At 46.1% G+C, this 15,963-nt stretch overlaps 1 protein-coding gene across 1 annotated transcript; it reads left to right on the top strand.

The window, feature by feature from the left end:
- Nucleotide 1: 1 nt before the first annotated feature.
- Nucleotides 2-15,893, top strand: LOC138983025 (uncharacterized). The gene is made up of 5 exons (XM_070356429.1): nucleotides 2-607; nucleotides 1,271-1,348; nucleotides 2,654-2,727; nucleotides 4,452-4,692; nucleotides 15,295-15,893. The coding sequence occupies exons 1-5, from the start codon at nucleotides 544-546 to the stop codon at nucleotides 15,492-15,494; spliced, it is 657 nt and encodes a 218-aa protein (XP_070212530.1). The 5' UTR covers nucleotides 2-543; the 3' UTR covers nucleotides 15,495-15,893.
- The last annotated feature ends 70 nt before the right edge of the window (nucleotides 15,894-15,963 follow it).

Here is a 15,963-nt window from a genome sequence, read left to right as displayed (position 1 = left end):
GCACTGAGTCCCTCTCTACCCTCATATTCTCATCCTCTCCTACATTTTCACAAGAAATTTGTGTTAGCCAGCCGCGTTCAATTACAAGTTTGAACAAAAGAGTAACTAGCATTTTTGTTTTAAATGAGAGCTGGTGCCTGTGAAAGAATGCAAACTTTGGTAAACACGCCTTCGAGTTTCTATCATTTCTCAGTTCTTTGAAAATCATATTCGAGACTGTTTTTGCACTGTGAGCTTTACATGACATTATTATATTTTAACATCATAGACGTATGCAGTGTGTTGGTTAATATAGGTGTGCTGCTAGACTAGGTGTGTTGTTCTGGCACAGTAAAAAGAAAGAAATTAAGAAAGTAGAAAAGTGAAAGTGCGTAGGCTACACTTGGAACAAAAAAAGCAGCCAGGCCAGAGGTGGTTGGTCGTGAATATCTTTCTTTGATCTATAGTGTATATTCTTAGGCCTATAAGAATTAAGGCGGTGCCTTTTGTTACTATTACTTTCGCAGGTGTTCATTAATAAAATCCGTGAAAAGTGTGCAGACAATGGGAAATGGACGTCTATCAAGGCTGTTTGGTGGCAAACAAGAACTTAAGATTATGATTCTCGGTAAGTGTTCTTTGGCGTTCTTTACAAATAATGCCTGCTTGGTATTATTAGTGCAGTCTGTTTAATTAAACTCGCTAGCTCAGTGCTGCGAGTGAAAACCCAGTCTCTCTGTCTCTCTGTCTCTCTGTCTCTGTCTCTGTCTCTGTCTCTGTCTCTGTCTCTCTCTCTCTCTCTCTCTCTCTCTCTCTCTCTCTCTCTCTCTCTCTCTCTCTCTGCAGAGGTAGAAGAGTGGAAAACCATCGGAGCTTACTGTAAAAAAACGATCACAAAAAACTAAATGAATAGGCTACATGAGGTTTTACAAAAAAAGCGGATATTCGGTCATAACTTGATTCCGCTTTGACTGAGTACTCTACTTGTTGTTGTTGCTGTTGCTGTTGTTGTTGTCAGTGTTGTTGTTGCTGCTGTTGTTGTTGTTGTTGTTGTTGTTGTTGTTGTTGTTGTTGTTGTTGTTGACACAATTACTGTGTCAACAAACTTTTAAAAATGTGGAATTCGTACTTAGAATTGTCATCAGCTGGAATTACTGGAACTCTCTCTCTCTCTCTCTCTCTCTCTCTCTCTCTCTCTCTCTCTCTCTCTCTCTCTCTCTCTCTCTCTCTCTCTCTCTCTCTCTCTCTCAATTGCCAAAGAATTATTCAAAGTTTCAATTATAATTTTCAGGTCTGGACGCATCAGGCAAGACAACATGTTTGTACCAACTGACCCGCTCTGACGTGGAAGTTACTATACCCACAATTGGTATGGTTTCTGCTTTCTTCGTTTGTTTGTTTGTTTGTTTGTTTGAACAGAAAAAGGCTCTTGTAATCATAGATACAGGTGAATGAAATGCCACCGCCAATTTTGAAATAAGAACATTGATGAATTCCGCTTGCGCGTGGCCGGGCGTGTAAGAGAGAGAAAGAGTGATCAGAGGAATGGAGAAAAAACAAGTCGCGTAAGGCGAAAATACAACATTTACTGAGTCAAGCTCAGTCGAACTCACAGAATAAAACTGAACGCATTGCATTTTTTCAGCAAGACCGTACACTCGTAGCATCGTCTGTCCACCGCTCGTGGCAAAGGCAGTGAAATTAACAATACAGAAAAGCGCGGTAGCGCGCGGTTGCGCTGAAAAGGATAGCCCGCTTTTCAATATCTCTATTCTTTTTAACTCTCTGAACGTGTTTTTAATCCAAACATATCATATCTATATGTTTTTGGAATCAGGAACGGACAAGGAATAAGATGAAATTGTTTTTAAATCGATTTCGGAAATTTAATTTTAATCATAATTTTTATATTTTTAATTTTCAGAGCTTGTTTTTAATCCGAATATAACATATGTATATGTTTTTGGAATCAGAAAATGATGAAAAATACGATAAACGTAATTTTGGATCGTTTTATAAAAAAATAGTATTAATTACAATTTTCAGATTTTTAATGACCAAAGTCATTAATTAAATTTTAAGCCTCCAAGATGAAATGCAATACAAAAGTCCGGCCTTCGTCAAAGATTGCTTTGCCAAAATTTCAATCAATTTTATTTAAAAATGAGGGTATGACAGTGCCGCCTCAACTTTTACAAAATGCCGGATATGACGTCATCAGACATTTATCCAAAAAAAACGTCTGGGGATATCATGCCCAGAAACTCTCATGTAGATTTTCATAAAGATCGGTCGAGTAGTTTACTCTGAATCGCTCTACACACACACACACACATGGCACACACAGACACACATACACCACGACCCTCGTTTCGATTCCCCCTCTACGTTAAAACATTTAGTCAAAACTTGACTAAATGTAAAAATAATATTCAGAAGTTGGCTTACTTTCCAGTAGGCGATTTATTGGCTGTGGGCACATATAGCTGTTATAGAGTGTGTGCAGAACTACCTGTAACAATAAGGTACACCATACCACGGATCAAAATAATTAGTGCAGAAAAATAGAATCAGACATTTCAAATCAGTACAGTTAAACAGCAAAGCCCCCACAATATACATATTTATATGGCCCACATCAGCTGAAAATTATGTTTGTTTTTACTTGCACCAGGTATGAATATTGAGTCGACAAGCCACAAGGGTCTCCACATTATGTCGTGGGATGTTGGAGGGAGAGACAAGATTGTGAGTATGTTAAGGCTGTATTGTACAATTTTGTGAAGTGTTTACGCAGGGGTGGATCCAGGGGGGGGGGGGGGGGTTCTGACCTCCCCTCCCACCCACCCACCCCCCTCTAGCCTAATTTTTTTTTAAATAGAAAAAAATAAAATAAAATCATTGAAAATAAAGAAAAACTTATGGCTCAGATTGCACCAGATTGGTCCATTATCCTTGATTTTTATCAAAATTTGTCCGGGGGATAAGCCCCCGGACTCCCCTAGGAGTCGGCCTTTCCTTTTTAAAGGGCGATTGTAGAAAGAAGTTGGGTAATTTGTTGGCTCAGGTTACACCAGATCGGTCAACTGTCCTTGTTTTGATCTAAAAAGTTAAATTTGATTTTTGGAAGGTGTATTGGGGGAAGTTTCTTGGCTCAGATTGCACTAGTTTGCTCTATTTTTCTTGTTTGTGTCAAATATGTTCGGGGCCAGGGGGGGGGGGGGGGCATGCCCCCGGACGCCCCTAGGAGGTTCGAACGCTTTACGCACTCAACTAAACGCTTCGCGTCGTCGACTGAATTGTCCCTAAAAAAAATGGAACACCCCCCCCCCCCCCCTAAAAATGATGTGATCCGCCCCTGTTACGGCAGATACAAACAACATTTTCGACTGTGAAACTATCACACACGTTATCAAAATAGAAGCTAATATTTGAAGTAGCTTTATACGACGTTTTTGTTTATAAGGAAATGTGTTTCGAAACTACATGACTTAACGGCTCAAAGTTAGTGAAGGCTGCTCTTTGAAACTGATTCCAGTGAGGCTGCAGAGGTAATTGAAGTAGGGAGGGCGTTCCATTCTCTGGTACAGTAGTACGGTCACGTCAACCCCCCCCCCCCCCCTTTAGGACTTCCAAAAATGTGAGAAAATCAGATCTTAAAAAGGAGGGTGTCTTAAAATGGAGATAAATTTAAAGTTAATTGGGTATCTCTCATTCTTTAACTAAGTTTCTTCTCTTTGTTTTCTTATTACAATATCTCTCCTCGCAGTCTTAGGCTTAATGCCCGATGGACCCGACATAACAAAATAAAAACCACATGTGTTTGTATTCATGTACCTGGTATATATAAACTTGGCCAACAAATTATTGCAACAAATTTCAAACCCAAATTAAAGCATTAATACCCGTGTCATTTCATTAAAACTGTATATGATCACCTTTTGGATTAAATATTTATTTTACAGGGATCACGTGACCGCCGCTCAAGTGAGGGTACCCTCAAAATCGACCAGACAAAAACGGAAGAGCCGAATGAAAAATTGACAAGAAATCACAATAGGCAAAACTTTGCAACTTTGACATACGAGAAGAAAGTCAAACCAATTATCTATCCTGAACAGATTGTTTTGTTTTGCTACCTTGCGTATTTTGCGTGCTATGCTATTCCTACTGATGCCGCAGGTGTCGATCGTAAGAGCGGTCAAATGCGGGACTTTTTGCGTCATTTTTTAGGGGTATCATGTCAAAAAGCGCTACATTTTAGCAATGACTTGTGTGTCAGTGTGTGTGTGTGTGTCAGTGTGTGTGTGTGTGTGTCAGTGTGAGTGTGTGTGTCAGTGTGTGCCGGTGTGTGCATGTCAGCGGTGTGTGTGCGTGGGTGTCAGCGGTGTGTGCGCATGTGCGTGTGTGTGTTTGTGTTTGATTTTTCAAGTGGTTTTTTTTTTTACTCCTTCGCTTCGTCTTGTCCTTAGCGTCCCCTGTTGCGTCACTATTACCACATGATGAACGCACTGGTGTTCATGGTGGACAGCGGGGACAGGGAACGACTTGACCAGGCTAAGGACGAGTTCCACAAGGTGGCGCAAGAGGAAGAGCTTCAGAACATCCCTGTGCTGGTCCTGGCCAACAAGCAAGATCTGCCTGGAGTCATGAACGTCAGTGAGGTGGCTGAGGGGCTTGAGAGGGAAAAGTTACTCCGTGATCCGAAACGAGGTGAGTTCACTGACTCTGTTGTAAGGCTACGTAATTAATTCTGGCTAGATTAGATAGCTAGGCCAGTCCGGGGATCTGCCTGGATCATCACACGTCAGTGTGGTAGACAAAGAGCTTGAGATGGAGAAGTTGCTCTGTGATCCTAAACGAGGTGAGTTCACTCACTCTCTTGTGAGGCTGAGTTAAATCTGATGAGATTTGATTGGCCTGTCCCGGCATATCAGCCTGGAACATGAACTCAGTTCAGTGATCGAGGTAGTCAAGGGGCTTGAGATGGACAAGTTACTCCGTGATCCTAAACGAGGTGAGTTCACTGACTCTCTTGTGAGGCAAAGTTAATTTTGATGAGATTACAAAGGCCAGCACTGAGGATCTGCCTCGAGCCATGAACTTCAGTGAGGTTGTCAAATTGCTTGGACAATTTAAGTTACCCCGTGATTCTAAACGAGGCGGTGAGTTCCCCGGCTCTCTGGCGAGGCTAAGTTAATTCTGATGAGATTACATAGGCCAGCAGGATATCTGCCTGGAGTCATGAACATAAGTGAGGTAGTCAAAGGGCTTGGACAAGTTACTCCTTGATCCTAAACGAGGCGGTGAGTTCCCTGACTCTCTGGTGAGGTTAAGTTCATTCTGGCTAGACTGATTATAGATAGGCCAGCAGGATCTGCCTGGAGTCATGAACGTCAGTGAGGTAGTCGAGGGGCTTGAGATTGAAAAGTTACTCCGTGATCCTAAACGAGGTGAGTTCACTGATTCAGTCTCTGCCGAAGCTAAGCTACTAGTAATTCTGACGAGACTGGATATAGGCCAGCGGGGTCTGCCTGAAATTTAATCACATATTCTTACTCCAATTCTTATGAATGCATTGACTTTAGTCCCACATGCTAGATGTCGAAAAACCTCTCAAATTACCTGCCCTTAGTAGGGTGGTAACCAAGCTAAAAGCGACGCCATAGCCGTTGCTATGGCCTGACCTTGCTCGGTTACCCATAACACCCTGCGCACCGCGTGAGCGCCAGCATCCGTAATAATCATTCTCGACTTTCGACAACACACGGTGGACGTGTCCGAATTTCGCTCTCACTTTTGGCCTTCACATGCCTGCTTGTCCGTGAGACTAGCCGGTTTCCTGTGGGTCTACCTGTCCGTCTACCTTTTGGTGAGATCTTTCCTGTTTATGTTTGGTTGAATGGTGTTAGCTTTGTGTTGAACATGCACGCAGAAGTTTTTTGTTCTGGGTGACTGTTTTTCGCCGGTCTTAAAATGGCCGACAACAAAGCTAAACTCGGCGCGAGACTGGAAGGTGGCAAAGCTCTTAGCCTGGTTTAGTAACTATTCCTAAGAGTAGCCTAAGAACTTTGATTTGCCTATTATGCGGGTCGTAGATCCGTCAAACAGCACTTCTTTTTATGTTCCTATCCCTCCGAGGGTGGGTTCAGTTCTTTCACAGCTCGCTTCCCCTGTTGGGGTTAATCAGCCTTTAGGCTCCTTATAGACTTTTTGTTGGATCGTCGTCGGTGCGACTGATGGGGGGGGGGAGTAGCCGTGTGGCTATTCTTTCCCCTTTCTCTGTGTAAGAGGAATCAGTCAATGTCCTCCTTTTGGGGGGACTTAACGATGTTTTGTGTCTATATTCTCGGCTGTTTCAGGCGCGATCGGCGGTTCCCGCCCTCCCGTTTCGTCAGCTTCGCACTGTGGCCTAGTGCAAATGGCCTGTTCGGTTCAGCCCGTTTTTTGCCTCTGGTGGCTCTGGGCTGTTCTCGAGCACCCCTTCCTTTTAGGAGGGGGGGCCTGCTCCCTGCCTGCGTCTAACCACTCTGATTACCGCCGGTACATCACAGTGTGTTACGCAGCCCCCCGCCATTGGGGGGGGATAGGGGGGCGCTCCTGCGTCGCACCGTCGCCTGGTGCAAACGGCCAGCTCGGTTCAGTCCTTTCTGCCACTGGGTTGTTCGTGAGCACTCTCTCCGTAAGGAGAGGGGGTCTGCTTCCTCTCTTTCTCTTCCCGCTCAGCTTGCTTTTAGCACTGCTGCGGTGGGAAGTCAGCTCTCTCCCCTGGTGGGAGAGGGAGAGGGGGGCATGGTAAGTCGCAGCCTGGCCTTGGCCATCCCTGTCCCATGCGGGGCGGGGGGGCTGCTGCTTCCTCTCTTTTCTCTTCCCGCTCGGCTTGCTTTTAGCACTGCTGCGGTGGGAAGTCAGCTCTCTCCCCGGGTGGGAGAGGGAGAGAGGGGGCTCGGTAAGTCACAGTCTGGGCTTGTCCCACTCTGCCCTTTGCGGGCAGGGGGCTGTGTTAGCTTCCCACCCTTTCCCGCCCCCCGGGCGCGTTGGGGTGGCGGCTTTCCAGGCTACGTTACATACCCCTTCTCTGCTCCATTTGGGGCAGGGTGGGGGGGTGTCAGTGGCTCACTCTTTCCCGCCCGCTGGGCAGGATCGGGTGGGGGCTGGAGCAGCGTTCCACCCTGTCCCTCCCTCTGGGTCGGACGGGGTGGGCGCTGTTGGACTGTCTTCACAGTCTGTGCCTCTATTGTCCTGGCCCGACAGTCGTCCTCCTCCCTTATCGGGTTGTGTGGTCGGTGGGCTATAGGATTACGGCAGGTGGACGGAGGGGGGTCGGCCGTTTTTCGGTTCGTCTCTCTCCGTCGCTCTTACTGCTGCGACGAGCCACCCCCCTCCTCATCTGGGGGTGGCTTGGCTCAGGCCTTGCTACACAGTGGGGGTGCTATGTACGGCTTTCCAGGCTACCTTACATACTCCTTCTCTGCTCCGTTTGGGGCAGGTGGCTGTGTTAGCTGCCCGCGCTTGTCGCGGGTAGCGGTCGCGAAACAATGAGCTTGACTCTCTTTTGTTCTCGGCAGGGTGTCTCGCACAGTGGTCAGGGAACAATGAGCTTTGCTCCGTTTTGTTCTCTGCACGGGCTGTGCCGGCTGGCTACGTGGTCAGGCGGAGGCAGAACGTACCCTTTCTCTCCAGTCTCCCATTCTTTGTGTTCACAATGATCTGCAGGGACTCGGCTTTAGTATCGCCTGGCCGGTGGTCATTGTCCGTAGCCAGCGTAGGTCACCCCCCCCCCCCCCTCCTAGGGTTGGGTGAGTGATAGGGCTACTTGACTTCGGCAGGTGGACGAGCGAGGATCGGCCGTTTACGGCCGTTTCTCTGTTTCAGTCCTTTCCCCGTCTTGGGGTTACGGCTGTGCTGGACCGCCCCCCTCCCCACTTGGGGTGGGTTGTGGTCATACCAGGTAGTCTGGTTCTTAGCACTGAGATGCTTCTCTCGCACAGCGGGTGGGGTAAGACGCGCCGGGCCCGGCTTTGTCTTGCTTCTCCACTCTCTCTTCTTCTTGGCAGAGATCTGTGCCAGTTACCAACCCCTCTTCCCCCCACCTCTTGTTCAGGTGGGCGGTTTTGGGTTGGCAGTCAGAGACTGATCACGCTTTTCATCCACACTCTTGGCGGGTTATTGGCAGGAGATTTACTGCGCGACCTCCCCTGCCTCCCCTCCTTTTGTGTTTTACACAACTGGGCCCGTGTGCATGAACAAGAAGTAAGAAACACTGGAAGTAGAGGCCTCTTTTCGAAGTGGGAACTCCCGAAGTCAACTTTCTAACTGTTCACAATGCATGAACTGACTTGAACGCCAAAGTAGTGACAGCGAGAGTATTAAGGTCAAGGTCGGGGAAATTGGGGGAATCCCTACTAATACGCATGCGCACGTTTCTATCAACATAGCAGTCAACGAAAATGGCAAGGCACGTGTGCCGCTCAAAAAGAAAGTTAGACACGGAGGGGCGTTCTGCACCTTTTTCAGATGGTGAAATTGCTGTACTCTTGACAGAAGTGTTTTACGAAAGAACGGTTATTCTGTCCAAATTTCAGAACAGTTAATTAGAAAAAAACACAGTAAACACCAAGTTTACAGAACAGTCTAACTGTTAAACATAAAGACGCTGTCTGGTCCAAAATTGCCAAAGAAGTGTCGCTCTCTCTCTCTCTCTCTCTCTCTCTCTCTCTCTCTCTCTCTCTCTCTCTTACGACACATGCACACACAGACAAACGTACACTCATGCACATACTGATACTATGACACAAGTGACACTGACGGCACACATAAACACACACACACACCACACACTGCACACACACCCGCGCGCTCGCGCGCACACATATACACACACACACGCACCCATACACGCACGCACACAGTCACAAACAAATAACCACACACTCACTCTCTCTCACTTTCTCTCATTCTCTCTCAATCTACACTCATACACACACTGAAACTATGATGACACAAGTGACACGTCACACACACACACACACACACACACACACATCCACACACACACATACACACACACACACACACACACACACACATACTCACCGTAGTGACACACATATACACACGCGCGTACAGTTGAAAGTCAAGACATGATATGATTTTTTCAAAGCATAGGAAGGTTTCTTTTGCAAATGAATAAAATTAACACAGAGGCAAAACCCGGTTTTTGCAGCCGGAATGCAATTGCGGAGGCTTAAAAAGGAAAAGATTAATAAAAAAATATATAGCTCCCGGCGGAACTTGAACCCGGAGCGAATGAACGAGAGTCCGGAACCGTTACCACTGCACTATGTTACTCGTGTAGAATAGAGGCATGATGAAAAAAGGCATTCTGAGTTATTCAGTCGTGCTGGTTTGAAAGCTCGCCACCTTCGCCGAATGACTCGAGCACGTTTTTTTCGGTCAGTAACTGATCGAACTGTCGCTTTTGAGTCACTCTGTTTTAAGCATTTCACCTAAATTAAACAAGAATGTCACAGTCCGTGTCTATGGTGCAAGGTAGGAGACCGTCTCATTGTAGCCAAGTTACGACAGTTGCTCGATTGACGCATTTCACGTCTTCGATATTGTGTCCGAGATCATTTCCCAATGAGCTGCCTTTAAAAACGGAATGTCCTGCAATTGTAGTATGCGCTGGAGGTTTCTTTTGGATGGGTAAGGACCCTTGAGATGCGATATCGTCGTATAATTATGTCAAGCGAGAGGCCCTTGACATTGGAAGTGGGAACTTCGAAAGCAAAGTTGCCAGCTACTCGGTATGCACGAGCTAAATTGAACGCCGAAGTAGTGGCTTCGAGAGTTCTGAGGTCAAGGTCGAGAAAATTGGGGGAATCCCAATTAGTGCGCATGCGTTTGTAAACGGTAGGCTTGGTGACCAGAAGAAGCAAATCTCATCGCGAGTTCGTAAATGGGCAAACGTTGATCGCGCTGTAGCTTCTACTATAATTGTTGTTTTTGACTGGTTGAACGAAAGCTGTGATGATTGTCCTTAAATAGAATGACTGTCTATAATAATGATTTCGTTGACCAGAATGTTGGGGACAATAAAAAAAGGTTGTTTATGTGGTAGCGAAGTCGGTTAACTTAAAACTCTTTTTGTAGTGTTTTTTTAATGATTGTGTATCGGTAAAACTGCTGGACAAAAATAGTTTGGTCAGAGCGAATGTTTGTGTTACTGGTAAATTTAAAAAGGCAGAACTCCATTTTTGGGGAATCAAGATATAAGGTGTAGTGAAAAGAAGATAAGTTCAGCGAATTTCATATTATTTGAGAAAATGTGTGTCCGAATTTTTAAAACAGAAAAATTGTTGTACTTAGGTGTTTGTAAATTACGTTTGTCCTCGTTAATTGTGAAGAGGATGTATGTTTATATAAAGTTCAAAGTCAAGATTGGATTTTTGTAGCCTACGTGCGTGTGTGCATGTGTATTAGACATAATACATAGACATAGAACACCTTATTATCTCAATTACGATAAACTCGGGTGTGGTGAATCACAATAAACAGCATAATTAAAACGTAAGAACATGAATAAAATATCAAGGCGCAAATATAGTCAGCTCATCATAGTGTGGGGAGTGGGTACACAAACACACACACACACACACACACACATACACACACACACACACCGTCGAACACACACATAACGTCGAACACACACACACAAACACACACACACAAACACACACACACACACACACACACCGTCGAACACACACACACCGTCGAACACACACACACCGTCGAACACACACATAACATCGAAAACACACACACACACACACACAAACACACAAACACACACACACAAACACACACACAAACACACACACACAAACACACACACACAAACACACACACAAACACACACACACACACACACACACACACGGCACGCGCGAACACGCAAACAAACGTATAAAGGAACAGACGCACAATTATACCCGCACGCACGCACACACAGGCAGACAGGCACTCGCACAAATACATACACACACACACACACACACACACACACACACACACAGATAAAGCAATGACAAAAAAAATAGCAGAAACTTACACTTAAACACTCGAACACACACACACACACACACACACACGCACACGCACACAAACACACGCACGCACGCACACAAACACACACACACACACACGCACACAACGACGCCCATTTTCATAGAAACACAGTAACCCCCTCGTATAAGCGGGAATGAAAGAGTGGTGGCCAATGACCCAGATCAACAAACAAAAGTCAAAGCTGGCAACTCAGGTTTGTATTCAGGGAAATTTGCACGAAATGCATGCAGAAGATACGACTTTTCCCTCTATTTTCTCTCTTTTGGAGCGTCAGCTCGGTTTGACATGAAAAACTGAAGAAAAGCCCTGCCTTTTTGCACTGAGAAACTGTGGAAGTAGCGTGTTTACTACTGGGTCTGGCTGTAGTACATTTACCCTCATTTACTTCCTCGTTAGCTTCCAAAGTAAACTCTTTTTTCGTCCCATGCATGCGAAAGTGAGGATGTACTTCCGATGTCACTCAAAACTTTAGAAGTAGTCGCAAAATACCCTGAGTTACTTCCTCGCTTTGCTTCGAGGTAAACCCTTTTTCCGGCCCATGCATTCGAAAGTGAGGCAAGTACTTCCGATGTCACTCAAAACTTCGGGAGTTGTCGCGAACTTCCCCCATAAGCATACGGGCCCTGGTGGTTAGGTTCGGACTTCTTGTTTAAGGAGGGGGAGTGTATAGGGTTGCCTACTGATTGTAGGCTTCCCATACATAGAGCGGCTGCTGTTGCAGTTTACTTTGGCCCGGATAGGTTGGGGGTGTCTCTCTTCCTTCCTCTTCCGGGATGGCTTTGGGTTTTCACAGGCTTTCTCGCAATTTGTTTCATTTGCTGAGTCTGCGGTGATTGCCTGCCACATGCCACACTTTTTGGCTTGATCCGCACCTTAGGATAGTGGTCTTCAGCCTACACCTTTCCCGCTGCTTTTTACGCAGGGGACTGCTGGCTTCGGGGTTTCAGGCTGCTTCGTCCTCACTTTTAGTGCGGAAGAAGATAGCAGGGAATTTTTCAGGCTCAGGGTCTGATCCGGACTTTTTTATGGCCAGGGGTTAGTTTCTGGCTTCTCTTACAGACCACAGGGAACATGGAGTTTTCATGATATTACTCCTCCCTCTCCTCTCTGGAGGAGATAGGATGGCATGGTTTGGAGTTTTTTGCTTGGGCTGAGACTCTCTTCTGTGTTTTCTTATAGGCAATTTTATCCTCCCGGAACGCTCTTTTGAGTTAGGGAGGATGCCTTGGATAAGGCTTTAGCCAGGCTGCTGGCAGCTTGGGCTAGGGTCGTCACGGAGCGGAGTGGTTTCTCTGTGACGTTTTAGGCCCACACTGTTTTGGCTTGGTGTGATCTCCTTCCTTTACAAGGGGTTTGATTTCATGCTGGTTGCAGGAAGCAAGGGTCAGGCTTTTTCGGGGGTTGTTGAAACCTACTCAATAGCTGGAATCTTTCCCTTCCTTCTTGGACCTCTGGCAGCGCATTTAGGCGCTCCCAGTTGCAAAGGGGTGTTTTGGTTCAGTGTCTCCTCCCTCTCTGCGGGAGGTGGGCGGCATGGGCTAGAGCTTTCAGCTTTGGCTGAGATTTTCCTCGGTGCTCTCACATGAGCTTTCCTTCTGCGTTTCTGCACACAGGAAAGGGCTCGGTTTCTGGGGGTGTTGGTCTCTGGACTTTCTCGGGGGCTGGTTGAGCTTTTCAAGGTCAATCAGCTTGTCAGCTGCACTTTCTTTTGGTGTTGAACCAGGTTTTTTGCCTGGTGCTCTCAGTAACCAGGCTAAATTCCGAGCTGTCCTTATCCCAGGTTTTTTACCTGGGCATGCTGTTCGACTTTGTCTCTTGGAAGGTTTGTTCTTCACACAAGAGAGAATAGGGAGGCTATAAGCTCTTTTCACTGCCAGACTGGCACGAGAGCAGGCCTCTGCGGGGTCTTTAGACCCGATCTTCGGTCGGACGGTATCGATAGCTATACTGGCTCTCTAGTCTTTCCTCAAGTTTTTTGGGGGGTTCGGCCTCTCAGGTCTGGGACATGAGGGTCCTCCTCCAGAGTGGGTTCCTCCACTCGGGAAGGTGGCTGGAATCCTTTTGGATCGCTCAGGGGACTTTTTTCCCTAGCTCTGTTTCCCCCTGGACTTAGACCGCTTTTTGGATGCGTTTTCGTCTAGATGGGGCCTGCAATGGTGATTGCAGTCTTGAGGCTGTGATGTAGACGTGAATCCTTGGGCTTCTCTTTTGCCTGAGGTTAGGAGCAGTGGCTCTTAGTCTACTAGCCTTTCCTTTTTTGCTATTTACAGGCATGGCCTGTTGCATTCGGGCAATTCTTCTGTTGCTTCTTATGTGAACTAGCTGGGGTGAGCAAGTTCTCGCTCCCTGTCAGACAGAGTATAGGGGATTCTGATTGGGTTTCACACTAAATCATTTTTCTCAGGGGAATTTCTCCCCGGCCAGCTCTGCGATCTGGCCGACTCGCTCAACAGGCCCTTTCAGGGCTTGCACAGGGGTTGGCCCTTCTGCTGACGGGTCTGGAGGCGTGCTGTTGGTGTTTTAGATCATGGGTTCTGACTCTGGTCTTTGGGAACGAAGCATATATTTCCTCCACTTTATCTGTGTATGCTCCTTTTTTGGCCCCCTTGGCCAATTGGGGATTTAGAGCGGGGGTGCAACTCCTTAGCGCCCCTCTCTCAAGCCAGGTGGTTTTTCACCTCTGTTTCAGTTTTTGGCTTTGGGCAGCTGGGCCTCTTCTTTGAGGTTCCGGCTTATCGGCTATCTCAGCTGTTTTGAAACAAATAGGCCTCTCTTCTGTTGCTCATGGCGCTCTTGTCGGCATGATCAAGGGACCTTGTTTTACGAGGTTTAGAGGCTCCCCCTTGTTTAGCGCGTGGGACTTTGTTCTACTTACTCTGGGCCTCAGCCCTATAGGGCGGTGAGGCGCATGCGTTTTTGGGGTTTGCCAGAGGATGTAGCCTTAGGGCTTTTGGTTCCGTTTGTTCACGGTTTTTGGCCAGGTTTTGGGGTTTCAGAAACCTGGTCAATATCCTCTGGTGTTTGATTCCCTCCTCTTGGGAGGATTATCGCTCCGGGAGATTCGGATTTTCTAACTGTCTGGTTGGACTTTTTTAATCCCTTTTTTGACGTTACTGTCTTTTGGAACCACGAGCTTTAGCTCAGGTTCTTATTTCTTTACAATGGAGCGAAAGAGACGTCTTTTATTTGTCTCTCTCTAGGGGCTCTGCTACATTCATAGGACAGTCCTATGAGTGGTGCGTTCCGAACAGGGGGGGGGGGGGGGCGTTCAGTCCTCCCTCTATTCCTTTTCAGGCGTTCGGGAGTCTGGTGTTCTTCTCTGGCTGGTGGTGTTCCTCTCGCCTATGCGAGGTTTGCCAACAGCTCGGGTACAGATTTTGTGCTTCTTTTATTGCCGTGTTGCGTTCTGGTCGCCTAGGCGAAGCTTTGCAAACGGCTTACTGGAGATCAGATGATGTGTTCATCGGTTTCTATCTTCGGGATATTTCCTGCACGCGGCTTGATGGCTCCAGTTCATTGCTGGTTTTAGTTGCTGCAGGGCAGGTTCTTACAAGGACATAAGTAGGTTCCCTCCACCTTTAGGAGGAATCTGCATTCATAAGAATTGGAGTAAGAATATGTGATTAAATCGAAAATTTTTAATTAAATTTTGATTTAATATAATATACTTACCCAATTCTTATAGTTAATACCCTCCCATCCGTCCCCGCTGGATTATGTCCTTGGGGGTTTGTTTGACTAATAGTCTCGAATGATTATTACGGATGCTGGCGCTCACGCGGTGCGCAGGGTGTTATGGGTAACCGAGCAAGGTCAGGCCATAGCAACGGCTATGGCGTCGCTTTTAGCTTGGTTACCACCCTACTAAGGGCAGGTAATTTGAGAGGTTTTTCGACATCTAGCATGTGGGACTAAAGTCAATGCATTCATAAGAATTGGGTAAGTATATTATATTAAATCAAAATTTAATTAAAAATTTTCGATTCATGAACTTCAGTGAGGTGGCTTAGGGTCTTGAGATGGGACAAGTTATACCCTGGCACAAAGTTACGGGCCCATTACGAGTCAAGAAGCCGGTGGTAAAATACACCCCGTTTACAACAGCACTATATACTTGTTACACACATAGAAACAAACACTTATCTCACTTTCTTCCTTCTTTTTTTCTCTCCAAAACAGTGGTGGGCGTCTTGCCAGTCTCAGCTTCAACAGGAGAAGGAGTGACGGAGGCACTAGAATGGATTCAACATCATCTCACACTCCAGAAAGTACAAGAAGCACTGGTCAAACCTGCGCAGAAGTCAGTACCTTCCTCCCTGACGTCACTTTTTACATCGGTGTCGTCTGCCCTCAAACACACTCTGGGGAACTCGAGATGAAAAGTTTACAACATATCTCCCCTTTGTTCAAATCCAAAAACAAAGAGACTGCCAATGTTCCAAAATTCAGAATCAAAAAACAAGAAAGGTAGGTTGTTGGAACGTTTGTTATTGACAAAACAATACATTCACAGATATTTCGACCCAACGGTCTTTTAATTCAATTCATTCGCTCAGCTTCCTGATGAGGGGACGTAAACTGATAGAACTATCAAGATAAGTTTTGTGTGAATATTTGTTTGTCTGTTCACTGAAAAGACCGTTGGGTCGAAATATCTGTGAATGTATTGTTTTGCCAATAACAAACATTCCAACAACCTACCTTTCTAAACAAAGGTTTCCTGGTTGCTTTGTGGATCAGAGGCTTGCAAATGAACCAAACAATAAATGCTATAGCAATATATCTATCCATTGTGTTGGTTATTTAATATAGACCTGAACATTGCAGTGTGTGGGTGTGTATTCTGTA

This window comes from Littorina saxatilis, linkage group LG12, assembly GCF_037325665.1.
Source record: "Littorina saxatilis isolate snail1 linkage group LG12, US_GU_Lsax_2.0, whole genome shotgun sequence".
Lineage (NCBI taxonomy): Eukaryota > Metazoa > Mollusca > Gastropoda > Littorinimorpha > Littorinidae > Littorina > Littorina saxatilis.
The sequence above is the reverse complement of the archived record's forward strand: the minus strand, read 5'-3'. Positions and strand labels throughout refer to the sequence as shown.